This window comes from Trachurus trachurus (assembly GCF_905171665.1).
Source record: "Trachurus trachurus genome assembly, chromosome: 16".
Lineage (NCBI taxonomy): Eukaryota > Metazoa > Chordata > Actinopteri > Carangiformes > Carangidae > Trachurus > Trachurus trachurus.
The window spans coordinates 20,154,187-20,181,883 of NC_139902.1; the positions used below are offsets into that span (position 1 = coordinate 20,154,187).

Genomic DNA, 27,697 nt, shown 5'->3' on the forward strand with positions numbered 1-27,697 from the left:
GTTGAAGTGCATTTGTCCTTGGATAGATGATTGGATTTTATACAATAATGCATTAAGCCCCAGCCTTGGCAAAGTTAGTGCCCTTGGCTAGATTTTTGATTGTTTCTTCCTGATTTGTGTGCCTGATAATTTTGTCCTTTTTTATTTGTTTTTTTTAAACAAATTTTGCAGCTGTGACTCAAAGGCAGACCTAGGCCACTAGTCTTGGGTGGTGTATGTTAAGATGCATGCATTGGGTACATGCGTCATGTCATGACAGTGAAAGTGTTCATCATGTTGTTAACTCCTGAGTAAAAGCTCAGGGTGCATGCTGCATGTTTTTATTTTTGTAATCAAAAGTCTGTTTTTGTTGATAATGTTTAATTTAAAACTGATTAATAAAAATATACTGGCATATTCAATTGCAACATTTGAGACAGTACAACATAAAGTGATACACCATGAAAGGACTAATCCACCTTGAGCTTGTTATTTGCATACAAGGTTATTTGCATACAAGGTTATCCGCAGGAATGCCTAATTATTTCTATTTTCTAGACTTTTTACTTCTGTAATTCTACCTATTGGTTTTTAGTATGTGTTTGGAGGGCTCCTGAATGTCACATCTCTGAAAACACAGAGCGAAAATAATGAGTAGCTCCCAGTAAATGCAGGGATAACCTGTCAGTTTAACCTCCCAGTGAAGTCGCCCGCTTCTTTTTCCCTGCGTGTTCAGTGAACTATGTTCAGTCTGTTCCCCCAGTGCTAACTAAGGAAGCTGTAACGAAACAAAAAACTGAAACATCCCCCCGACAAATGGCAGCCCAGAGGAGATGGGAGAAGAGAGGGGGTTTCTATTTATTGAGTAGCAGGCACTCGGCCAGTGGGACAAAGAGGAAAAAGGGAAATATTTTTAATTGAGAATGAGACACTCATACTGAAAACAGTATGTCAAAGAGTCATTCCCCCTTGCATTAAGATGTAATTCCTGATATATGGACCATGCATTTCACATGACAGATAGTAAAACTAATTCTTACTAAAATCCTATCATACACTCCTCCCCAATTACGGTGTTAAACCTGCAGTTTACATTTAGTTCTCATTCCTGGCACTCAATAAAGGGAGTTTTTTTCTGTCATGTAGAACAGGTGAACTGGTGGCATCTGGTCTCCTCAGTGCCAATTAGTCATTGATCACATGACACGCAGGAGCACATGGGCAGGTGCTCTCACTTGTTTTGGCTAATTACAACCTCTGTGCTGTTGTTTACAGACCTATCTGACTCACAGCAGACATGTTGGCAGGAGAAACAGGTGCATTTGATCATTCGACAAAAATAACTGCTTCCCATTGAGGGTGAGCTCGGTGCAGGTTTTATGTTTTTGTGCAGGCTGGCTTTACCCGCGGTGTCTGACTGAGGCACTTGATGGAACTGAGCCAATGAAATTTGTTTCATCTGTGCTTTTCCTGCTATGACAAATCAAAATGTCTGCTGCGAAAAAGGTTCTGCTGCGCCCGTATCATGTGGGAGAACGTTACACCTTTTTGATCGGCTTTGCTCTGTTACAGTAGCTTGTGCTGGGATGTAGCTCTACAAAGCAGAAACAATAAGACTGCTTACACACAGTGTGACCATGGCACTCCAGCTGAATAAGAGCAGCAGCTTCATCTTAGAAACTGCTCTGACAACACATCTTAAAGCCAGTTGTATTTCCATTTGGTTTCAGTCATGTGATGTTGTGCTTGATTTTCATATTTCCACACCACAACAGTACAGCGTGCACCTGGAGATCACTCTACTGTGGATCTGACTCCAGCAAAGAGTGCTCAGGAAAGAGAGAAGGGGAACTGCCTTTTAAAGCCTGAGGACTAGTGGCTTGATTTAAGGTGATTTTCAATATTAAATTTACATTTAACTTATAATTACTATTTTAAAGCTGCTTCTGTCAATATAATTGATTAGTGGATTAAATGGTTATAAATAATGTGAGATAGATTGTTGGTAGGGACCAACTCACAAAGAATTATCACATGACATTTCCCATCATGATCTCATGATGAGTTTCTATTCAGCTTATTTAATTGTTTGGGTTACAGTCCAGTACTTTACTGTTCGGGTTCAGTTTCCAGACATAGCGGATGACTATTTTTATATAATAGAATCTGGTTGTACATTGTTTTCTAAGTTAGCTTGTGAGCCCTGGGGGGCATTTAGTCACATATTTTTTACTCTAAAGTTGATGGAGACCAAAAACAGAGCTAAAGTAAGGATGGGTAAATCAGCAACTGTTTGTAATACCAATTTAAAATGTAATAATGTTGTTAATGCTAACAGTTAAAAACAAAAAGCCACACATTTCTATGTGATTATTTATATCTACAGTATTATAGTTAGGTCACATTTCTAGTGAGGTAAGCAACTCAGTATTTCCCGAGGTTAAACCCACAATGAATACAAAGCAGTGAATACAGGCTTGGAGAGAAATAATAACCTGAATATCTGGTATAAAGTGCTGACTATGGCCTTGCGGGCCTGCAGTGAAATCAGCATCTATGGTGACTGTGTAGCAAGGTCAGTTAAAAAAGCCCCTGAGGGGATCCAGGTACAAATCAAGGACGAGGCAGGTATGATGTGGAGTGTGCGGTGGTCCATCAAGAGAAAACAGGGGAAGGACAGTGAGTGAGCAGGTAAGAGCAAAAGCAATGGAGGAGAAAAGTTTGAGATGACAAAAAAGTTCACACTGTCCTTTGAGGGGGAAAAAAAACATGAAAGAATTCATTCCTATTCATTTCTGTCTCATATGCGCTCAAGTCCATGACCTCATGATCGAATGGACAGGCTCATAAAAACAAACACCATCTTGAATACCAAACATGTCCTGCTGCGCATAACAATATTACCTGGGCTTCTGTGCTGCTTGTATAATTTGATTCATGCCTCGACCCATCTGTCTGTGTTTCAGAAAAAAGACCATCCATACACAGTGATTTTCCTCCTCACCTCATCGGGTATAATTTGAACGATAAAAATTGAATGGATGCCAGATTGGACAACAACCTCACATACAGTACAGCATTAAAGGGGGTTTGTTCTTTTACAACGACCCAAAACAAGAAAAGGCAACTCAGGAAACTAAGCAAAGAGGATTTTCGAGCATCACATTTGTCCTTGACATCAAAAAGTATTTTATAGCTTTGCATTATTGGGCCCTTAACAACATTGGAAACTTTTCAGACATGCTTTCAACAAACTATTGCGATTAGCTAGCTAGCTACAGCTAATCATATCAGTCAGTGAGTGGCTGCTCAGCTCAAAAAATCAATCTATATATTCTAAAATCTAACATCAAGGACAAATGATCATAGAAATTATGAAGTTTGGGGTTTTGCATCTGCATCAGTTGTTACAGTAAATCCAAGGTGTGTCACGCTGGATCAGGACAGTAGGCTACAGCAACAGTATTACAGTAAAGGGCCGGGTTTAGCCAGCTGTCAAACACAGTTCATTGTCTGTGCATAATCAAATAAGGCATCTCCTGAGGGGGAAAAGCTGTAGGTGTCATATCATTAAATTTTGTCCATCTCACAAGCCAATAATTTCAGTTTAGGAAAGTTCCCACTAGAGAGCTGAAATCTCCTCAGTAGGCCTACACAAGGCTGCAGCTCTGTTGTTTGCAGCAAACTGCACTCAATAAATACACACAGTGCTACAGTCTGCGTGATGAGCAATGTGCTGTCTGTGCACAAATCACCAGACAAATGAAACAAATGAAAATTGGACAGCAGTAGGAGTAAAATCCACTACACGGTGGCAGCTTCGGGGTGACAGCAGGTTAAATGTCACCACAGACAAACCATCATGCAGCAATGTGTGTGAATTAACATGATAATAACGCTGCTTGAGCCGAGGCAGGATGAAGAAATGAGAAGGTGAGCTCCTTTGTCCGTCTTTTCAAGGAAGAACGCTATAATATGAGCGGTGGTGACGGGATGTGGCCTCCTGTCTTTGAAAGAGACAAACCTGGGGTGGAAAGGATGAAAAGCTTTGATCCTGGATATTTCACGCTCACCGAATGTGCAGTCACAGAGCGCTCAAGATGAAGAAGATTTTTTAAACTCTAAAACGTACAGAGGATGGGATGTTTCAAGAAAATGGAAGGAAGAGTGATTAATGTGTTGATGCACCTTAGATTTTATACAGCTAACCTCAAGAATCCCAGAGGTGAAAAAACGTGAAATAGTGATGAAGAGTGTCCCGATGCTGCTCTCCACTCTCTCCGGTGAACTCTCTCTCTACACTACTTGTCCGTCCTCTGAGCAAAGAAGAGAAATTGCCTCAATCTACTCTCCTGTCATGTCTAGTGGGGAAACCATGTTAGCATAGTGGATGTCACCGACTCCCCATGTGAAACCGAACGCTGAGATCACAGAGGTCCAGATGGAACGGAAGGATCTCTGCTCGTTTATTCGCTCATCTGCTCCATCTCTCCTTCCCTCCTTTCTAAATCTGTGCTTCTTCTTCATCTCTCCGTGCTTTCATCACATACGAACCTGATTTGAGGCTGAACTTTTTTAGTAAAGTGAACAAGATAACTTTCTATGCAAATATATTCCCCCCTGTCTGAGAGTTGGGAGAAGTAACCTTTTCTATTTTTGAAAATGTGCATACAGCATACAGTACACTGCTGGTAGGAACATGTTCAGTTTATATCTTATGCAGAAAGGAATTCAAAGTTGCCTAAAGAAAAACAAAAAAAAACATTGCTGTGAAATTTCACTGACGGGTTCATCAGCTATTTTCCAGCTTGGTGCTAATAACAACAAATTATATTTAAACATCAATAACACAGTCCAGTTTTCTACAGTTACCACACTGACTAAAGTATTGTGTGGATATGTTAATAATAAATACGTTAATAAATGTGACTGTGAAAATGGTGTACTGTATATTGAATGAAACTAAAGATAATAACCTCATCATCATCATCACTTCAGTGGGCCCTGTGCATCTCCACTCTCTCTCTCTATCATTATTATAACCTCATAATGAGATTGAAGGAAGAGGAGCTTTCTTTCATGTCTGATAATAACGTGACGTCGATATGAAAACCCCAGTCTGAGTTATTAGGTTTGTCATTTCCCCAGTCAACCAAATCTTTTATATGAAAATCACTGTCTCTGACTTTGACAGTGCAATTAGTGAGATATAATTGTGAAAGGAAATGCTCTGCACTTAAACTGTGCTGTAGGTCAGAGATGTAACAGTGGAGTTGGGGCTTTGCTTTTGTTCCCAGATGAGTTTTATTTCCCTCTGTGTTCAATTTTGTTGATAGCATGAGCTCATTTTTTCACAGTTTCTGGCTTGTGTCAAACTAAAAATACTGAATCAAATGTCCTGGAGTGGTAAAATGTGTATTAGTGTTGATATTTTAAAAGAAACGTCAGACACTTTGCACCAGTCTGGTGGTTGGAGTCAAGATCTTTGTTTGTTTTAACTTTGCTCCGTCCTTTCTCTTCCCATCTTTTCACTCACCTCCTCTCAATATCGCTTCATATCTAATTCCCTGAGTCTCAGTGTCTCAACTCCACCTGTCTTCAAAGTTTTACATTCTCTCTTACACCTCTAAGGATTGGTCATTTCTACCAGTAAAATAGTCCTGAAGCCTTTGAAATTCAGGGATTGAAACAAGAGTGAAGAGTGTACTGACATTCACTTCAAATTATTATTTTTTTTCTAACTTTTTCTTTGGTCTGCACTCAAACATTGAGTCTTTGAGATGATCTTGGCAGCCTCTAAAAAGCTCAGTGGACATTTTTTTCTGGAGAATAGTTTCAAAAATACAGAAACTAGGAGGCAAACTAACGTTTATCAGACTTCATCTGATTTCAGATGGGTTTTGCTCCTCTTTACTATTTCACCAAATTATTAGATGTTTCAAGAATAAAAATAGCTTCAACTACTCCAAAATAACCAGCAGAAACTGCTGGTTACATGAAACTTTACATGAAAACAGGGACCCACAGTAAAGCTGACCTCAGATTAAGTATGACCCACTTCCAGAGAGCAGTGAAGTAAGTTTTCGCTTTTTGTCAAAACTTTATTTTAACAAAGCCACCTTGATCCACTCTCTGATCTACCAGCAGTACTGTTAAAGCACATTCACTTTTCTGTCTACAACCTTGAAGCTGCGCTAATCGCGATTTTTAGATTAACAATGGATCAGAGCTGAGTGATGTATGAAGGGGGTCGCTCGTCATCCTTATCTTCCAACTCTCCTCAGCTCTGAGGGACATTTAGTATCTTCCACTTCCACAACTTCAGTGTCCTGGTTCACTCTTACTGCTCTCATCAGCATTGTTTCTTTGTCTTTGGCCAGAGCAAGAAAGCTATTTCCAGCAGAATAACCTCTGATAAACCCACTGTACACCACTTGCCCCACAGGCCACAGCACCAGACTGCAGATATTTCCCTGAGGAATTGTTGGAGCCTGAAAACGTATGAAAGGAGAGTGAATCGAACTGAACATTGGTCAAAACACCAGAAGTAAAACCCTGAATGACTCACTGTCTGACATGAGACATGACTGTCTGTTTAATACTCCTGACTTCAGCAAGAAAAATCTGGTGCTAAAATTTCAATTTCTGAGTGTCTTTCTGGCTAATCTATATTTCAATGACACATACAGGACCTACACATCGTATATGCCAAGTCTGTAGTATAGTATGAGATTGATACTTAACAGCACAATCAGAAAGAAATGTGTTTTAGAGGTAGAACCACATTCAGCATGCATATACTGCAGTAGACTCCACTGCCTCAGATGACTGCCCAGTGCTAAGATATGTCAGTGAGATTTAACTGCAGCCAGACACCGAGCTTCCTCACCAGTCACCAGACCTGCACACAAATGTCAAGAAAATAAGGGTTTGGCTTCAGGTGTCCTACAGCTACTGGGTCGAACGATGATGGATCTTGATGAGCCTGTCAAAAAAAAAAAATCAATCTCTCAGCCAGCGAGTGTGAGAGGGAATGTGTCGACCAGTACAGCAATCACTGATTCAGCTTCTCCGCAGCCTGCATATACAGTACAGGAGGTAAGAGAATCCCTGAGGGTTTTTATAGCATGAAGGTGAGGGTGTCAGCGAGCTCCAGCCAGGCAGGCCCCATAGGTCAGGGCAGAGGGAAGTAGCTGTCCTCTCAGCACATCAGTTGTGTCTTTGCGGTAATTTTCAATATAAAGGAATATTTAGATTTAATGAAGGTTGGTATTTCCTGATATCCTGCAACATTGATACATGATTGATGATAAGTGCAATATACTGGTCCAAAATGTTTTTTGCAACCTCGTTGTGTGATATGAAATCGTCCACCCCGAGGCTCATGTCGGATTTCGCACAGTTTGCTCAGCCATGATATTGTGGGACAGTTGTGGTCCAAAGAGGGAAGGCCTGTAGTAGTATGTGGTCAGGATGCAATCAGCCACAGCTGACAGGAAAATAATGGTGCACTATTAAGACAGAGAGCATGGAGGATCTCATTGAAACGCCTTTTAACGATCCTCTGCGACAACTGATAGTGAATGTTGGAAAGGGTACAGACGTAGCTGACATGGTCACTAAGGGTGTGCTACACAGTACTGTATGTAATGGGCTTATCAATAATACATCACTGTACATGATCACATCTTTGTTTTTACTGCCAGCACCACCAACTCAGCATCTTTCCGCATTATCATCACAGCTGAAATAACAACAGTAGCCACTGCAGTTTCTACCAGTCAGCAGAAATATAACTGGCCTATTTTTAATGCAGCCACAGGGAGAGAGGTGAACAACTTGACCCAATCGATAATATAAAGGATCCATACCATCACGTGCAGCAGATGACAACAACAATCGTCCCTCCCCCCAGGTGCATTTATGCTTCTGACGCAGGATCTTATGAAACATAATTTGACAAATAAAAATAAAAACAGCCTTGTAGAATGTATATTTAGGTGGGGAATAGTACCTCAAAACTGCATTTAAATGAGCTACTTTGCTATTGCTACATAGCTTGCGACAGCATTAACAGCTGTTTACTTGTAAGTCAGTTCAGCATCAAGAGCTGCCTCCAGTAGTGCAATGCAACCCCAACATTAGCTCTCGTCTCTATCATGTATTTTCTTTTACTTCAAGTAAAGCATATCTTGGTACACTTTATGATTGCGACTCACTGCAGCCTCCAATCTAGCCTCAAGATGTAGACCTGCTCAGACGGTGTATTATAACCTATGGCTGAAGCTCTTGTGAAGGAACAATCACCACCATCCTCCCAGCTCCTTTAAAGCAAAGATAAAGAGATAAAACCTTTCAAGCAACAGTATCAGAGGTATGCTAATATTAACAGTGTCACTCCAGCCTGTCCTTGATACTTGAATACTTGACTCTAGAATGAGAAGAAATAGTCATAGCAGAGGATGATGTATGTATGTTTGATTAGTTGCTATAGGCTTTATGACCATGCAGGTGTATAGAATGAGTATATAGCAGTTCATCTACTGGGTGGAGCAAAAGCCTCTAAGTGTCAGTGTGGAGGAACTGTGAGATTTTTGGGGATTATTCTGTTAAAATCTCAAGAGGAGAGAACTATTTGGAGCTTCCCTGCAGGCCATGCGGAACATTTGTCCACCATGAGACGTGAAAGTAAACAAAGCCACACTGAAAACTCCACTAATTTATTACAGAGCTGCAGAGATAATGCGACAGTGCTTTGTCTTTTATCCTCGAAATCATATGGCTCAGAGCGGCATATCAGATATTTTTCATATCAGTTTCATTGCTGACTAAAAGAGCACTGATTATGTTTCCAGTTTATATACATTACAATTTACAGTGGCTTTCATTAAAATCCAATATCCAACAACTTGGCACATAGATGAACACACAGCCAGGAGACAAAATTAAAATCATCCATATCAAGTTATTAAGAGAAAGAAATATAAAGGATGACAAAGCTCAGGGCAGCATACTCTCAGAGCCTCATATGCTTTAAGCCTCTTGTCTTCCTGCTTCCCCTCCCTCCATTCTCTTCTATCTCAGTATCGATCAATCCCCTCCCTCCTCTCTCTCCCTATGTGGGACATGGACTGTGCTCCTCCTCTTATGTACTCTCATAATTCGATTCCTATGTTCCACTGGTGCCCAAAATACTGCTTCAGAGCTGTGCTCACACAGTGAACTGCAAAACCAAAGACTGTACATGCAGGACCAGGGAGTGCAGATTGTACCGGATAAACTGCACTGCACTGTTCACCTAGTATGCTCCATTAGTTTCTATACCACCTAGAGCCACAATTAATGAGTTCTTCTCCAAGGTGGTTTGGGTTAAAACAACATTAGGATAACAAGTGAACTAACGGGTTGATATATTATATCACCTAGTCCTTGTCAAATAACTCTAGATTATCAGTTTTATTTTTTTACTGACTCCTGACTCCAACCTATCATGACACGGTAGAAATATTGACTCACACGTCAGAGATGACAGATGGACAGCATATATCACAGGACTAGACTGACAGTCAGTCTCACGCAGATTCACACCCACGAGTAATTTAGATTGTTCAATAAACCCGACCAGACATTTCTTTGACCGCAAGAATAACAAAAGGGGTGTAAACAAAGCCAATCATGTTTGTTCTGCTATATCAGGACTGTAGTGAACAGGACTGTACATCCATGACCATTCTAGGGCTGCCAATACACATTTGCTAATCAATGACTCCTGATTATTCGGTAATGGTGACATGCTTTATTGATTCCTGCCGATATATTCTCTTTTCTCTGTACACAGGGAGGACAGAGGTCAGAGGTCAGAGGTCGCCTGCAAAACAGCACTGGGGGATTTTATAACATAACTTCATAGTGTGACAATGGGATGATGTTTCGAGAGAAGACAACGGCTTTAACCAGCTGTGGCTCTCAGATCTGCATTATGCTAAAGATCAAACTGGTAAGATGGTAATCAGCCTGATTTTTTTTTTTTTTTACCACCAGAATGAACTATTTGCTACTGGATATTACATCCAGTGGTGAATAATCAGACTGTGACCTATAATGGAATAGGCTACTACTGTACCTACCATAATGCAAAGTAAATAATCATACTGGATCATTATTATGAAGCCAATACCAAATAAAGCATTTTCTCAATTGTGAATTTCCAAATAATGTCTCCCATTAAAAGACCAATCCTGTTTTATGTTAGATGAGAAATTCACTAAAGATAAGGTGCATATTCAGATGTATTAACCCACTTCACTCAATTTCAAATATGGCTGTATTTTGCTCAACACATGCTGCTTCGGAACACATCACCTACCTTGAGCTATAGCTATGGACTCGAACTTGTGCAGTTCTCGCAGCAGGCAGGTTCGCTCAGTCGGATGAAGACTATAAATAAACTCCTTTGCTCCCCGGGGCGAGTTGAGCGGCTCCACGGGCTCCTTCATCGGGTGTGTGCCCAGGTTACACCTCTGCACCAGCGTGGACAGCGGGGGCTCTGTGGCGAACCGTGCCGAGGATGCCACGGCGGGTGTTTGGTGGTTGCTGAGTCCGGCTCTGGCCAACCCAGTCCCGGCTCTCAGAGAGAGGGCGGGCCGCAGCACTCTGCGCAGGCAGGGCAGCATCTCTGGGATAGGGGGGGAGGTGAGAAGAGCTGATGGAGAACAGAGAGGGGATGCTGTCAAAGGCCCGTCAGCAACACAAAAACACATGGCACATGTCACTGTAGGCTACATGTACATGACACAATTAATGGCTGCAACGGTCGCATGAAAACACACAACTGCACAGACCCCATCCTGGGTTATTTAAGGGCAAAGCGCGGGCCTGGTGACAACAGATTCACATTATTTACCAACACATCGATTCGAGCCTACGTTAAACGCCTCATGGGAGACATGCAGTGGATAAAGGATGCGGCAGATGTCCACTAATCCATGTGCAACTTGTCTTATCGGACGCACCTCAGTCGATGCTCCGCTGTCCCGGACCGCAACCTCCACAGCAAACCTTGAAAAAACACAAGCTGCTCCGGCGCATACGGCTCTGGTCTGCTCGCTGTCAGATTTCGGAGCTAACGCACTCACACAGAAAAAACACACACACTCTGACACACTGACTGGCTGCTGTATATGTGGCAACAAAATCACATTTTTGCAAGCCGTAATCCCGGGTTGATGTAACCTCTGGCTGACGGGATGGTGTGAGGCGGATGGGAGGGCGCTCCAGCGGCCAATAGCCCCGAATACATTTACCAATGGCAGCGCTGCTTTCCTCCGTACGTAACTGTGACGGCACCGACCGCCAGACGTACGCAGGCAGCAGCCAGGCTCCTCTCTCCACACAGAGGGATCATGGGCGATCAGTTGTACAGTAGTCATGATATAGCCACAATGAAAACCAAAAGGTATTTCTCTGCAGTGAGAGTAAAGAGCATGACTACCTGTGCCATTTAGTGATAATAAAATAATGTCTATATTGATTATGCATTATTGTAAGTTTCCATACATCTTAATAGATGTCTCAGACATGCTTCAAGTCTATTGTGGGGTTGCTCTACCGATTTAAAGGAGTGTATTTGTCAGTTGGGTGTGTAACCCATACCTCCCTTTGCTGTTATGCGTGTGGGGCATTTGAGCTATTCAAGCCAAGAGTCCACACCCCGAGAAAATATGACACCATGTGGAAGTTATTTGTTTCGAGGAGGAAGCCATGGCTCAGAGGGGAAAGAGGAAAAATCGTTTCCGTTTTTGTTGGTGGCTTTTCTGATCCGTGTTGGAGGCTTTTTTTTTTGGAGCAGGAGAGACATTGTTATGGTTGTAGTTTCAAGAAGCTGTGTTTTCAGTCCTGGATGGGAGGAGTGATGCCTTCCCAAACTGAAACTATAAACCAGGTTTGGGTTTTTAAAGGGCAGACAAGAGCGACCCCTGGTGGCCAAAAACAAGCAAGTCATCTGTAGATAGTGGCCGGTTTCAGACTGGATTGGTATAAATTCTTGGTTGCAAACCAGTGAAATGAACCAACAGCTCATTGCTGGGATTCTACATAAGAGTCACTACATGTGCAAAAAAAACCTACTTATCTATCTTATCTTTTGTTTTCAACTTCAAGAGTGAATAGTAAAACCCTGCTGAAGGCCTAAACCTCCATGAACCCGAGTCTGTTGACGAGGACAGTGAGAGTGTAAAAGCAGAAGAACAGACACTGAATGAAACTTAAGATGAGGTTATTTTGCCAACTATACGTAGGCTACCTTTAAAAAGGAGACTTCAACATATTGTAATGGAGGTGGTCTGGTCTGTACACATCACATGGACTCTTGCACATTCAAAACGCCACTGAGCCCAAACAAAATTTATACTTTTATTATATTGCTAAAGCTGTCATTACACAAAAAAATAACAACCTTTTACTTCCTGAAACAAACTGCATCATAGCCTGTAGAACTGTATGCGGACAGACAGAGAGGTCAACTCTCCTCAGGGGGAAAAATAAGCTAAAAACTTAACTAGAAAGCACGTTAACCCCCCCACCCCCCAAAAAAACTATAAACGTCTTATTCATAGGATATAGCGACATTTGGCTGCTCTGATATAATATATATTTATACTAGTAATTTAAATATGAAAATTACAGGTCGACAATACAAGTTTTAAACAGGTGGACGGCCAAAAATGAATAAAAACAAAATTAAGAACATCTTCAGCAATACAGACAAGTCAATGCTGGGTTTTCCAAAACATCTACACAGAGATATAATCTTTGCTCTTTTGACGTTAAACAGTTAAGTGGTATTTTCAATGCAAACTATGGTTTGTGGTCCACCCCCCCTGTTCGCACTATGGGTTTAAATTCAGGCAAAGAGATGATATATTCATCCCTTCTTTTGCTGCCTTTCCTACTCTTGTAGTTCTCTAGTAAATTAAATGCATCCAAAAATGTTGAAACTATATGAACAAACTGGAATTTTATGCCAAGATGTCTCTGGTCAGGAAGCCAGGAAGGTCAGACGTTGTGGGCCAATTGTCACAATTGTTCCTGAAATCAGTTCAACTCAGATTAAGATTAAGATGAAACCGTTCAGAAAAATGTATACAGTACTTGCTCCACTGAACTGAAGTGGATGCAGCTCTGCATCATCAGCACTCATAATACTGATTTAAATGTCTGCATTACTTCTCTCAACGCCTGGAGGTCAGACAGAAAGAGAAAAAAAACACTTTTCCGTAGCGGCTGTTCACTTTTCAAGGCAGCCATTAATCAAACGCTATTAATGCTTGCGTGTGTGTGAAATAAGGGACTTAAATGAATCCTAGCTGCACGGCCATGGACATTTCACTGCTATTAGAACCTGATGTACAGCACATCATTAGATAGCACATGCATGGATATAGGGAACAACTCTATTACTCCAATATTTTATATAGGTATAAAAATAGAGATAGGTTGAGGGGAAAAAGGAGATTTAAAGACTGAGAAAGAAAATAAATTAAAAAAAATGTGTGAGTTCCTGGACTAACTTGTACAGCTAAATAATATTTACACTTTTATACATCTCGTAGTAGCCTTGGTCTCACAGTGCTTGAACTGAAAAGAAAATTAAAACACAGACTGTAACTCAGTAAAAGTAGCTAATTGTCTTAACATTGCTGTAAATTGATTTATCTTCAAAACATCCTACTGTCCTGGTAAAAAAAATGTTTTAAATGCACCTATGATGGCAAACTTCTTTAATTATACAACAGTTTTTTATGTCACTAAATTTTTAGGGTAACAAAATGTGTTTGGACTGGACTTCTTGCCATTACAAAAAACAAAAAACACCAACATTGGAGATGACATATAAAACCCTAATTAATAAAAAGGATGCATGCAGGTAACATGCATTTAGAAGAGAACACAGTTCATTAACAGCAACCAGACAAAAAAAACAGTATGGCATTACCAATAATAGCTTTAAACTCATAACTTTCAAAACATCAAAAAATATTTTTGCCTTATTAACGTCTATAAAATGTCTAATAATATATATATATGTATATATATATATACAAATTTGAATTAAAGTTGACATGGCACATCTGTACTTTGACACTGATTAGTGATGTAATGGGCATCAATGTGCAGGTTGCAGTATGGCTAATAAATGCTACAAAAAATAAGGAGGTAATAGATAAGACTAATACATAATCACAAACCACTGAGGGGTTCTACAAAGCTCGGCATGTAGATACTGCAGATTAAATCAGAACCATATTGGAAAAAATGAGGGACAGGAAAATCAATCCACTCCACAAAGCAATGGGATGTGATGATCATTATATAAACATCTTGTTTAAAGTGTGAAACTGAGTGATTTTGGCACCGTCAAGCAGGTGGAGCAGATTGAAATACAGTGAAGACACAGAGAGCGAGAAGCACCAACACACTCCTCAGCAACGGAGGCGTGCAAAGCTATTTACAAATCATGTAAATAAGAAAAAAAAAAAAAACTAAAACAGAACAAAAGACATCAACCTTGTGACTCTTTCGTCACACTGTTGTCTTCTACAGCTTCAACTTGGCTGCAGGGTTATCAGTTCCTTTGCTTTTTGAAGAGCTCTCTAAATTGTTCATACCACTGCTCGTGCTGGCTCTGTGGACGTCCTGTTTGTTTTAGTGTCTGATCTGTGAGAGAACGACAGGTTTAATGACGCAGCACATTACTGTTCGACTGTCTCTCCAAGTAACAGTCAAGGACATTCATAAGTTCCCAAATGGAGCCATTACTTTCTGATGCACCTGAACATTGCTCTTGTGACGCCATCGTGACCCTGCAGTGGTTGTTGTGCTCTCTCTGTCAAGTCACCATACAGTTTATTGCAGTTAATTTGTCCTCCATGGTACATTGCACTCCTCCAACAAGTGTTAGGACATATTATACAGTGTTTTTTACACTGAGAATAGGCATAACATTGTCCTTGTCAAACCCCTTGCTTCAGGGAGAATACTGGATGCAACGAATGTAAAGAACATCTTTGCTGTCAAAAAAATGAACAAACTGCGATAATGCTGCTCTGTCCCTCTTGTTATTAACAAAAACATCCTCATGTTTTGCTCTAAGACTACATGGCTGTGCGCTTGGATTTGCAAATAGTGCTTAGGCCAGAATCCTTTATTCAAGGGTCTGTGTGAGAAATGATGTCTTTACCTCGTACTGGCACAGACTCAGAGTAATTACACTATACACGGATCTCACTTATATGAGCCTGTGACCCACTTTGGGCCTGAACCATATTTTGACAAACCAGTCTTTACATACAGTAATTTCCAAGGCAACATACTCCAAATCAAAGTAAATTTGAACCTTACATATCTATGTTTTCCTTATCATTATGGATGGCTTCTGAAGTGAGAGATTGAGGATGAAAATTTACATAGTGAAAAATGTAGGACTGGTGTCAATGATTTCTCATAGTAGCGTAAGATTCTGTTTATTCCATTTCTATCAGCAACACTGTTTGTAAAGCCTTTAACCTAATTTACAAATATAATGATGGGGGCGCCACACGTCTATCACATGACATGTTTCTTGTGACCCTCGCCTGTATGTTGTGATTGCGTCATCACGCAATGCGTGGTGCAGAGCGATCGTTGGTGTGGGTTCTCTTGAGCTTGACCCCCTTGCGTATGGCCACGAGCATGTTTCCTTCTCCCCCTTCTCCAGCCTCCTCTCCAGCCTCCTCTCCAGCCTCCTCTCCACCTCCTTCCAGCCCAATCTCAAGCTGAAGGTGCTGCTGGGTCAGCTGGTTGGACAGGGGGACGGTAGGAGGGTTGGTTGAAGCCTGACCGCTCCACGACATCACAGGCAGGGTCCCAGCATCCTGCACTCCAGCAAATGTCGGAGAGTCTGGGCTTTCTCCTGCGCCCTCTCCTCTCCCTGTCATCTCCTCTACACTCCTGCTGCCATTAACTGCTCCTGACATGTCTGGCACCGTTGGGATTTTTACCGGGATGACAGGTGTACGGATCGGGATGGGGCCTGTGCACCCGATGGAGCTTGAACGACGAGCAGAAGGTTTTGAAGAAGGGGTGCGGCGAATCGTAGCAACCCCTGGGGTGACAATAACTGGACCGTGGCCTGTAGAGTAGGAGCCAGAAGCATTGTGGGAACTGGATCCTGAATAATATCCCTGACTTGAACACGAGCCTGCAATGACACAGCAGAAATGATGACAAAATCAATTTCACTAACTACAGTATACAAGTGCATTTAGATATATTCAGAGTGTTAAAGAGGGAATAATTCATGATATTGTTCATACATACAACATATAATGTACAATTGTGACAGTATCTGTGCAGCCTGTACCTGTAGGGGTAGATGGATAAGCTGCGTGGATAGGGGTAGGGGGATAATGCCCTGCAGGGTAGGCCCCCTGTCCAGGGTAAGGAGCCTGTGTGCTGGGCAGGCCGGCAGTGGAGGCTGGGCGCTTGGTCTGGAACATGCGTCGATAGGACTGACTGATGTCACTATTTCTGGGGATGGTGGATGACTTGTCAAAGTCAGATGGCTGCTGCTCAGGCTCTTGATCTCCAGCCATTGAGAAATAGTCATAATCTGATACTAGAGGGGGGAAAGGAGAGAGGTTGGCAGTGCACGGACATGAAAAGATACAAAAAGATTTTTTTTTAAAAAAGGATGAGGTGTGCAGTATACCTTGTGAAGGTATCGTGTCTTCAGAGCAGCAGGGTGTGTTGGTCTGTGTGCTATAGCCACTGGAGCACTGGACGGAGTCTCTACTGGACCTCTGGGTGTCCAGCTCCAGACCTCTAGACAGGGCCAGTGCGAGTTCCTCGTGGGCCTCAATATCACCACCCTGTAGCAATCACCCGAAGGAAAACATTATTCAGTAATTTAGTAAAGCCTGAATCTCTGGATACAGCCAGGTACAATTCATTAAAGTCATTAAAATCATTAGGTACAACTTTTAGTCATTAAATTGGGACATTAGTGGTGGGAACCTCATTCATGTGGTTTAAGTGTTAAATGTGAGGTTGTCATGAACATGATGTAAGCTTCACAGATGCTTTTATATGTAGACTGACCTGTGTTCATGTGCTTCATCAATTATTGGCAGAGAAAGGAGGTAAATGAGTCATTGCACAATTTTCATGTTTTTTTTTTCAGGAGACCAGCTGCAGCAAAGTGCAGAGTTCTCACGCACAAAGTGAACAGACTGTCTGAAATCTTATGGAGTCACTGCATCCAACAACATAAAGCAACATTAAGTGGAAATCAGAAAAAAAAAACTCAACAAATTACTGGCAATCAGGCTTAATGGAAGCAATATGTGGGGAATTTTGCTGAGTTATTCCACTTCTTCAAATATGTGGTAGAAAAACCTTGTACGAGGTCATGACTACAACTGACCTTGAGAGGTGAGGTCACAGTCCTGCTCCTCTCCTCCACTGACGCCGATGAACTTGGTGTTTGTGGTGCAGCTGGAGCTGGTGTTGAGGTCGAGATCGAGGCTGTGCCTGAGGATGGACTGCTGTCACTGTTCATGTTACCATTACTGTCTATTAAAGCTGGGCTCTCCTTGTCTTTCTTCCTCCTCAGTGTGTTGACCATGGGCTGGTCATAAGGCCCTGGCTTTGCCCAGTCCTGTAGAGATGGTCATGTCAGTGTTATTGATGATATATATCGGAAATGTGTTAATGTCTACTAAAGTAAAAGATTATGGCAAAGTATAAAACATAAAAAACTGATGAATTAAATGTATTCATAAATTAAATGACAGTAAAAAAATGAACCAGGCTTGCACAATTTGTTGAACAAATTAATCATCAAGAAGATGGGACGACTAATTTGATCTTCAGGACTGAGATGATGAACAAACCTTCCAGCTGGGGACTCGAGATGAAGGCACCATGGGGGAGCCCAATGTGCAGTAGTGAGGGTAGTCTGGCAGCAAGGCTGAGGCGGGACGGGACCATGAACGAGTGGGGCAGGAGGAGGTGGTGGAGGATGAGGAGGAGGAAGGGGGGTAGAATGGGAAGGCAGTGCCTGACACTGAACCCAAACTCCCCCCATTGCTATGCAGGTAGGGGGAACTGGCCGGACTGTAGTGGTCAAAACCATTGGACAACTGGATGTGGATGTGTGCATCAGTGGGAGAAGTGGTGATAAAAGAAACAAACACACAATGGGATACATTACTGAAATGATAAACAGTGGGAAATAAAACCAAACCAGACCACATCACAGAGGAGAGATCAACACAAAAAAATAATAATGAACCGTGTTGATCATGTCAACACAAGACAAAGAAAATGGGCTCAAAAGTAAAGAAACTGATGCCAGGCAGTTGGGAGGTTTTTTGGTTCCTTTAATGTTTCTATGATAATCTAAATTCACTACAATGGACAGCATTGGAATTTAGCGTGAGGAAACCGGGGTGAGTATGACGCTGCCGCAACTGAGGCATTTATATGAAAAAGGGGAGAGTTTAGTGTTGGTTGAGTGTGTTTCACCTTGTCAGTAGTTTGCTGAGGTGCAGTAGCAGCAGCTAGAGAAGAGGGGGAGCTGCAGTCACTGTAAAGCTGTCCAGTCTCTGACACCTCAGAGGAGCTGGAACTGGGACAAGGCTGGGACAGCAAGGGCAGCGGCAGCAGCAAGCAGGCAGAGAGACAAGACCAGAGGGAGAGAGGAGGAGATAGAAGTTGTGAGAGAGAGAGAGAGAGAGAGAGAGAGAGAGAGAGAGAGAGAGAGAGAGAGAGAGAGAGAGAGAGAGAGAGAGAGAGAGAGAGAGAGAGAGAGAGAGAGAGAGAGAGAGAGAGAGACAGACGTGCAGAGGGAAAGAATTGCAAAGACAGACATGTCAGCAGGTAGACAGAGACAAGCAGAGAGAGGCAGTTTATTAGAGAGGGGGCAACTTTCCACCATTCTCAGCAGTTAGTGAAGAGTACAGGCAAGTGACTATAGAGGCTGAAGAGAAGGTGCACTGGGAGTCAGCATTAACTGCGTATACATCAGCAGTGTTATGTCAGAGGTGTTGGAGCCTTGTTAAAAGGAAGCACAAGCAAAGATCTAGCTCTTAAGGATGTTATCCTCACACACCCATGATATTTGTAGGGATGTATGTACAGTAAGCTATATCAATAATATCATACCAATGGGATAATAAACATTTTTGGATGCTGCTGTCCAGATCTGTGGTTGAGGGTCAGCTACAGAAGAGTAACTTGCATAGAAGCAAGTATTAAAAATGGATGGAAATTAAAGAGACCCACAGAGCCAAGGAAAGGTCATACTGGTGAGCCCTGTTTAGCCATGCGACTGTCCTCTTTCAAACTTCAGCTACTGTAACCACAATAAGAATGGGGCAATAAGAAGACAAATTCCCAGGACTGTATTGTAAAATGGCCATGCATGGACTTGCCAAACCACCTTCACTGCATCATAAAAACTTGAGTCTAACCATACAAATATGTTCTGGACAGGGGAACTCTGGCTGCTGGCGTGTTTACAAAACGTCAACTAGTGCAACCGCTCTCATGGTTGATCTCAAACCACAAACCCACGCAGACAATCTGCTGGAATAACTCACTGATAATTATATGAAACCCTGTGTCAGATGGTTAGATAAAAGCGACAGAATGAGACCTGCTGATAGAGACACGCTCTTAGTGCTTATAAAACATACTGTTGACACTGTAACATGTCATTTTACTGTGATATATTTAATGAAAATACAACATGCCGTCTGCTCAATCCTCTGCAATTTTAACCAAACCACAGTCTGTCACAGTGGTCAACACTCTAATAGCAGGATGAGGCTGACCTGTTTTGCCCTGGGCTAGAATGGAGGCAGACTAATTTCCTCTGCATTTATGTTATAATAATAATAGCAGAGAAATGAGTTCACCATGATCACATATACTTATTCCTGCCAGCTAACTGCCTTTCATGGTGGTTAGGATAATGTGTGAGAAAAGACTTGTGTGGATTGCTGATTTGGGGTTTTCTCTATGTCTCTGACTACAATAACTTGTAAAGCATAGAGCATATGTGGTTTTACAGTCTCAACCATATGTACGTACTCTGAGCCAAAACTGTGGTCAAGTGTGGGTAGCTGAGGTCTTTTTTTTTCTTACCTTTGTTTCAGCTGGCATGGGCGAGGATGATTTGGACGACATATATTGGTCTTGTGATGAAGACATGAAGCCCGAGTCGTGGGAGGAGATGCTAGACAGCCGAGCTGGGGCCTGCTGCGGTAGCGTGGAGCTACGGTACCGATGGCGGGGGTGATGGTGGTGGAAGAGGTGGTGTGAGGAAGAGGAGGAAGAAGAGGAGGAAGGAGAATGAGAGTGAGAGCCACTGGATCCCCTGGAGTCACTACTGTTAACGCTGTTCAGACTACTGTGAAAGGGGAAGGAGTGAGGGATGAAGGGTGGGACCAGAGGGAGGAGAAGTTTGGCAGTGACAGGCGGGGTAAAGAGAATCAAGTGCACCCAAAGACATGGATTGAAGAAGCAAAGTTGGGTAAAGAAGAGATAAAAGGAATAAGAGAGGGAATGAAGGCAGAGGATTGGGGGAATGTGGAGGAGACAGGATGGGAAACAATTAACACAGCACACCAAGATGCAGCAAGCCGTGACTGAGGCCAATCAAGTCAAAACAACAAAACAAACCAACATAAGAGGCGTGAAATCATAATGGCAATAATTACAGGCAGGAAATCACAGGATTTCATGCCTTTAAGACAGCTTTCTGAGAATATTCACACAAAACACTCATGAAAAGCAAACTCTGGGTCTAATTACTGTGTGAACTGAGAAGCATCAAAGTGACCATCTGAAGCTAATTTTAAAATTGTGTTTTGCATTATCTACACTACAAAGAATACATACAGTATCTGCAAAATCGTGAAGAAAACTTACAGTAAGATACATATGAACTGGACAAAACTACAGTTGCATATCTATTGTCAGATACTAGTGCTACACTATCATGCCAAACAGAAAACAAACACAGTGTGTAATTGGCAAGATTAAGTGGAAAATTAAAGGTCGCAAAGGATCAAAATGATTAATTATTGTGAATTTTATAAGACATTTTTAAAAGCATACAGTAGTAAGCACAAGCTTTGCACTGTCAGATGAAAATGTGATTTCTGGAAAAACACCACCAATGTAAGGATCAAGATAAAAGAATGCCCTAAGCTGGTTTGAACTGAAGTCTAAATGTCTTTAAACATTGTCAACATAACACTAAATCATTTTTTGAAAATTAAATTAAATTGTGTAAGACCCACAACCCAAATATTGTTAGCACAAGATTTTAGCAGGAGAAAAGCAAGGCAATAATAAACCCAAGCTTCTTTCTTTAAACCAGAACAGCTGAGGAAAAATCTATGGGAAATGCACATAAAGCAGTTGAGGACAGAGTATAGAGGACATGGTCTGAACAGCCACTAAAGAAACGGTCCAATTCTTTAACACTTCTGACCTTTAATTCTTAGTTTCTATATTTAAGAAAATATACTCGGGCTAATGTTCTTTGACAAAGTAGGTCGACTTAAACTGTTGAACTGAATATCAAGAATTCGCAAACAACAGCAACTCATATTGACCACTGGGTGGCAGACAGAGATTGTTCCAGACAATTAAAATGTTTTTCTATATGCCCTTGTTTCTCACCCCCTAAACTAATGTCAGCTGTCTTGAAAGAAGATTCATACTTACACTATTAAAAAGGGTCATACAAGGGAATTTTCTATTTACCATCATTTAGAAGCAAACCGAATTACACAAGTGTTTATGAGAAAAGTAAGTACATTTTTAATTGAAATACAAAACCTCTCCACGTCATTTGTTTGTGGCAATGGGTTTTGTGATTGGCTGCCTGAGCCTACCTGCACATGCTAGACTTCCTGGACATAGTGGTGCTCGGGGATGAAGGCGGTGTTTGATATGACCAGCCATAGTCTGAGCCCTTCAGGTCCAAGATCACCTGAGAGGGAGGCAAATATTAGTCATAGTTACCAGCTGTAATTGTGAGGTTGGGCACTGAGCAAAGTCTCTTTAGTAAACAAAACTGTTCCAAGGATTGTGTCATCTTTTCTGTTTTTCTTCACCTGTTCACTAGCAGGGGGAAGCTTGTGTGGGTCAGAGGTCAGGGCTTTGAGGTCATCAGAGATAGCCTGGAGATGAGTGACCTCTCCCAACATGGAAATCTCCTCATCCTAAAAGACATAATGACAAAGAGAAAGTGGAAAGAAAGCATGTGTGAGCTGTGTGATTAAGTAGCTGTAGCAGTTTGAAAAATAGTCTTTCCAGTCTGTGGGATTAAAAGAAAGAACAACAACATTGCAGAGGGAGGAGGCTTTCTGTTGTTCTCTCGCACTGCTCTCTCTGACCTTTCCCCTCCTGCCGTACTCACCACTACAGGCCGCAGCATGGCTACAAAACAGCAGAATCTCTGTCTCTCTTCTATCAGAGCCTTCCTCAGGGCCTGTTTCTCCGTCTCCTCCAGTAGGATGTATTTATCACTGACATCCTGCATGGCGCTGTCCAACTGGGGCTGGATATCACCACGACCTTGGTAATAAAATGGACACACAAACACGCACAGACAAAATGAATATGCATGTCATTACAGGTATAATAAAACTACCAACTCACAAGGACACACAATGACTGGTCCGTAATGTTAAAAAATCAAGTTACATAGATACATTTGACATCTTCATTAATATTCCTTCACAATCAAACACTAAAAGGTCAAGTTATGATGCTATAATGTTCTTAAAGTGCCTAATTTACAGACAATATGATCATGTAGCAGTGTTTTTTGATATTCATCACTCCTCTCAGGTGTAGGCCTCGTCTGTTACTACTGCTCCATGTGTTATCTTGTTTTATTGTGGACCTTGCTATCATCATTGCCACCATTTGAATGTCTCTACTACTTTTTTGTTATCACCATGGCATGAAGGGCCACTCTTGTCATTTAAGTGTTTTGTGTCTCTTGTTCTGAGGTGGCAACAGGGTTATCTCTGACAGGCTAATCTGTTGCTCGTCTCAAAAATTTCAATCTATTATGATGACATACTCAAAAGTGACTATCTCCACTGCTCTTTGTTAAACACTTAAACTCCAGGATGTTTCTTGTCAGGGTTAAGAGAGACTGTATGTTTGTGTGTGTGCGCAAGCTTTCATAAATGGCAAGAGAGCAAGATATGTACAAGACCATCTGGTCCTAGTGATGTGTTTGTGTCTGTGTTTAATATGCATATGTAAATAATCTATGAGCATTTGAGGACAATGACAATTCCAAGGTTATCCTGTTATTCAGCACTATTTGTGCCTTTGTGGTCTGTGTGTATAAGTGTGTGGGTGTGTATATGTGTGTGTTTGATGTTCAGAGAGGATACCCTGAAGCCAAATCAAGCCCTCTTGAGTTCTCTATGGAGGCAGGAAGGCTGGCGACTGCCCAGGATGACATGGTGGGCCTCAAAGGCATTATCTAACCACTCAAACTACACTTGCACACAAACACACAGTCTCGACTTTGATACATCAAGGTTAAATCCACAGCGAACAACTCTGTGGTCTGTATGTCTGCTCTTGTGTCTGGGCAAAGATAACAAACTGGTGCCTTTTGTTGAACATTTGATATAAGGCCCTATATCATGCAAACCAGTAGTAAAGAAACACAGATAGAGTTACACAGGCAACCCATCCTCACCTCAAATGTAAAACAGAAGCATGTAGATATCATTGTGAGGACAAACTATCAGTTTCCTTTAAGAGATGTCAGTACAGTGAGTCTATACATAAAAACAAGATATAGCAAGAGGCTGCTGCACCGCTTTATCTCTCTATCGTGCAGACCACAACAAAAAATTATACTGAACAATGACCAACATGCACACAAATACTAAGCTGTTGGAAAAGCACTCCAAATGGAGACTCTTTATTACGCATCTGCTAGTATCACAATAGCTGACAATAATGAGAATTGACTATTGTCTTGTACTAATCACTGAGGTGCATTGTGACTGTTGATGATGGGTGAAGTCACATATACTGTAACTCCTAGTGGTGAATTTTAGGTGGATTAAGTTCTTATAAGACAATGTCTGTACCCAAAGTGAAAGGGCTTTGCAATTACCCCAGTTGAAGAAAATGGTTTCACCACAAAACTGAAGTTAACTTTATAATTTCATGTTAATATATTGATGATATGGTATATTTACAAAGAGTCCTTAGAAAGCAGTCCTTACAATGTAATGGCTGTTGACAAAACAAGACAAACCCAGTTTCCATCCATACAGAATCCATTCACCGAGCTTGGTTTGGTGTCTGTAACGCTGGATTCAGTGGAATGTGAGTTATGTGTGTGTTTATTGCAGCTCCTACCATATTACACTACAGAGACCATGACAGAGTAGATGGACTGTAGAAGCCAGACTGGAAAGTCCAAATTGCAGTATATATTTTCAGTCTCATTTAGATCCAAAGGCAGCATGTTGAGCAGACAAGTATGCCATTACAATGTACAAGGTTTTGTGCAGAGCTGGCTATATGACTGGGCCTGAGAGGGCTAGACGAGCCTCACTCATTAGTCTGGTTCCCACTGAAGGACCAAACTCATTATCATTCATTTCCCTCCAGGCAAAATTAGTCTTTTTCCATCTTGTCGCTACGGAAATTATTTGTAAGCTAGACTGACATTTCAAATAATGTTGTAATTGCTAGTTATACACAGCTGACAAAGCATTATTAAATGCAATTTCAAGACAATAACATACTTTCAGTAAAATAACTGAAACTACAGAATTCCAGCTATTTATGGCCTCATCAACACTTGACAACACAACAGGGAGAGAAGTAATTTGATTTCTGCTACAAATACCAAGAAATATTCTTGTCACAGCCAAGTTTCATTTAACTTTGTTCGAAGATGACTAAGAAATGTTTAGAGCGCTAGCTTTTAGTTGGGCTCAGTGTAGTAAAGCAGCTTTTTAAGCCCTAATGCTAACGATGCTGTGGTGTCTCCTTGGCACGCAGTAAAACGAGGGAGCATACAACATTCTGGTTTCTACCACTAGTTCAAGCCTTGGCAGACTGTTTTCTCGACATAACCAAAGTGGTTTTGGAAAGACACAACTGTAAGTTGAGGAACTTTGACTATGACAGATGGAAAGCCAAATACTTTCTTTGTCACTGTGTTGGTACCGCCAATGAGAAGCTTGAGTAGAGCGTAACAATATCACAGTCAGCATCATATTACTTCTTCATCACTACTCATTACTTCTGCTGAAGTCTGATCCAAGAAGCACCTTATCCCTTCACTCATTTAATCCCATGAAATTATGAACTACTGTGTAATCAGATGCATTTGCTGTTCAGCCCTGTAGATATTGATGAGCTTCTGCTATGTTACAACTTTTCCTCTAACTTGGATTGTTTCTTGTTTTGTCCACATTCCCAGTCTTTGTGCCATTACTTGCGCAACTATGTGAATGACATGACAAGGCCCTGATCGCTACTTCCCCTTTCTGTTCAACCAGACAAACACTGAAGCTCACTGATTGCACTGAACAAATTCACACTGACATATTTTCTAACTCCTTTCAGTTCAGTGCTCAATTAAGGACAATTAGGGTTTGAATGTTGTATATTAATTGTTTTTTATTAAGCATGTTACTGTCCAATTGCTTTACACCTTCAGGATGAACAAGCAATGACAAACTGCAGATGTGCTGGTGTGTGGGTTGACTGCAGCGACACAACCATCACTAAGATGCAGCTCTATCATAACATCATAATGTACACTAATGAACTTGAGAACCCGATTTGCAGTTCTTATCTTTTGTGGATTTTTCAGGCAAAGAAAACTGTTCTACTCACCAACACAACAGCTGGAGCAGTGAGGAAAACAGGGTTAGAGTTCCAGTGTGTGTTTGGTTTAGAAATCATACTGATATTTTTGAGTTGTTTTCGCCAAACTCAACTTTGCCAGAAAGTAACTCGGCCAAGATGAAAAAGGTGGGGGTCGAAATGGTCCACACATGTGGATACATGTGCACACACAAATGAGATTAACTGCTCCAGCTTTCACATGACCCATGATTACATTAGGTTGCAGTCACAGGCTGTTTCTTAGCAAGACTTTGGTTTCAGGTCAGAAAAGCCCTCACAAGACATGTATCAAACATCAGCTATATAAGCACCAACACATACTGACAGAGGGGTGCTATTTCTGTACATAACAGGGCTGCTCTTCTTTTAAATAGTCTGAAAAAAAGTTTAACTATTGTACTTTGTGATACGAAGCATGTGAGTTTAAAGATATTTTAGTGGTGCCAGGTGCAGCAAGTTTCAGCAAGTATCTCCATTCACATCAAGGGGGAATGCCCAAAATGCCAAAATGAAGATGGCTGCCTCCCAACCGGCTTGTTATGCATCTATTTCTTCCATTGATGCTAACCAGCTAGCTCCACTTTCTGATACAGTCACTGTAGTGTCCAGGTTACTCTCAGGGGGCTGCCCTGCTCAGATGCAATATATAACATTGGCTATGTAATGACAGCAAAACTTACAAAAAGCTACTTTAAGGTGCTTACAAACATTAGCCCTGTAACCCAAAGCTGCAGACAGTGAAAGAGAGAAACCAGAAGACAAAAATGGATGTATAAAAGACAACAGCGTTTCAACACAAAACCAGACTCATTTACAGTATGTGGTCATTTACAAACTGGCATGGAGGTTCATAACTATAGAGGAAACTTAGCAGTCTGATATATAGCATGTATTTATTCTTTGCATAGCAATAAATATCTTAATTTATCTTTTTTACAATGAAACTGAGATGAGAGGCATTGTAGTGTAAGCAACTCCCTAGACAGTGTGCCTGTTCCACAGACTGACTTACCTAGATTATCAGCTGCAGTGCAGCATAAAGCGAAGGATTGTATCAGAATCACATGGGGAAAGGGAGAGGAAAAGAGTTCAAGTCAGCTGCAAAACTAAACACTAAATCATCAAGGTGCAGCTCTGTGTGCCCTGATGACAATTTTAACAGTCAATGAAAAATAATAAAGCCAAACCAATGTGCCACTAGGTGTTTGTCCTAAACCGTTAGCAGTATATTTTCTACAGTACCTATCAGACAAAATCAGATAATACTAACAGAGATATGCATGTTTACAGCTGACAATACTGCAGTGAGGGGATTTTTTTTATTCGATACACTAAAAGAATATATGAAACCGATACTGGCCACTGTTGCTTTTTAACTTATAAAATAACAAAATTAAACATTGTCACTGACAAATTGATAACTTAGATACTAAACTCAGAAATGACAACAACCATACTTTTGACAAACTCTGGCATGCAGCAGTATTGCTAACGATCGCTAAGTGCGGTAGAAGTTGTTCAAACCTGAGACTACCATCATCCCAAAACATATTAATCTCACTCCTTTTTTGTGTATGGTATTTTTTCTCAAGGTAGGTGAGTGCGCATGTAGAACCTGAGCCAAGAGGACTGCAGAGAGGAACAGCCTCTGTACTCTCAGTGTTTACCAAGTAAGGTAATGTTTAGCCTTAGTAGACCTGCACATGTCCAATCAGTCAGGACAAACTACTTTTATATACACACATCACTGCCGTCT

At 41.3% G+C, this 27,697-nt stretch overlaps 2 protein-coding genes across 8 annotated transcripts in view; both read right to left on the minus strand.

The window, feature by feature from the left end:
* Positions 1–11,133, minus strand: part of LOC310998908 (transmembrane protein 65-like) — a 34,248-nt gene extending 23,115 nt beyond the window's left edge. The window contains exons 1-2 of the mRNA XM_083989161.1: positions 10,992–11,133; positions 10,346–10,681 (exon numbers count right to left, since the gene is read on the minus strand). Coding sequence (XP_083845287.1) covers positions 10,346–10,652 — 307 coding nt within the window. The 5' untranslated portion in view covers positions 10,653–10,681; positions 10,992–11,133. The remainder of the gene's footprint in view (positions 1–10,345; positions 10,682–10,991) is intronic.
* Positions 11,134–12,376: 1,243 nt separating this feature from the next.
* LOC310999619 (protein MTSS 1-like) overlaps positions 12,377–27,697 on the minus strand; it is a 51,217-nt gene continuing 35,896 nt past the window's right edge. For 2 of the 7 annotated variants that reach the window (XM_083990121.1, XM_083990120.1), the window contains 10 exons: positions 22,454–22,611; positions 22,149–22,256; positions 21,927–22,024; positions 20,167–20,431; positions 18,544–18,657; positions 17,910–18,158; positions 17,441–17,674; positions 16,727–16,886; positions 16,379–16,633; positions 12,377–16,216 (listed from right to left, as the gene is read on the minus strand). In XM_083990121.1, the coding sequence (XP_083846247.1) occupies positions 15,633–16,216; positions 16,379–16,633; positions 16,727–16,886; positions 17,441–17,674; positions 17,910–18,158; positions 18,544–18,657; positions 20,167–20,431; positions 21,927–22,024; positions 22,149–22,256; positions 22,454–22,611 (2,225 nt within the window). In that variant the 3' untranslated portion in view covers positions 12,377–15,632. Of the gene's footprint in view, positions 16,217–16,378; positions 16,634–16,726; positions 16,887–17,440; positions 17,675–17,909; positions 18,159–18,543; positions 18,658–20,166; positions 20,432–21,926; positions 22,025–22,148; positions 22,257–22,453; positions 22,612–26,953; positions 26,966–27,697 lie in introns of all 7 variants that reach the window. The other 5 variants (XM_083990123.1, XM_083990119.1, XM_083990124.1 and 2 more) reach the window with 5 other exon arrangements.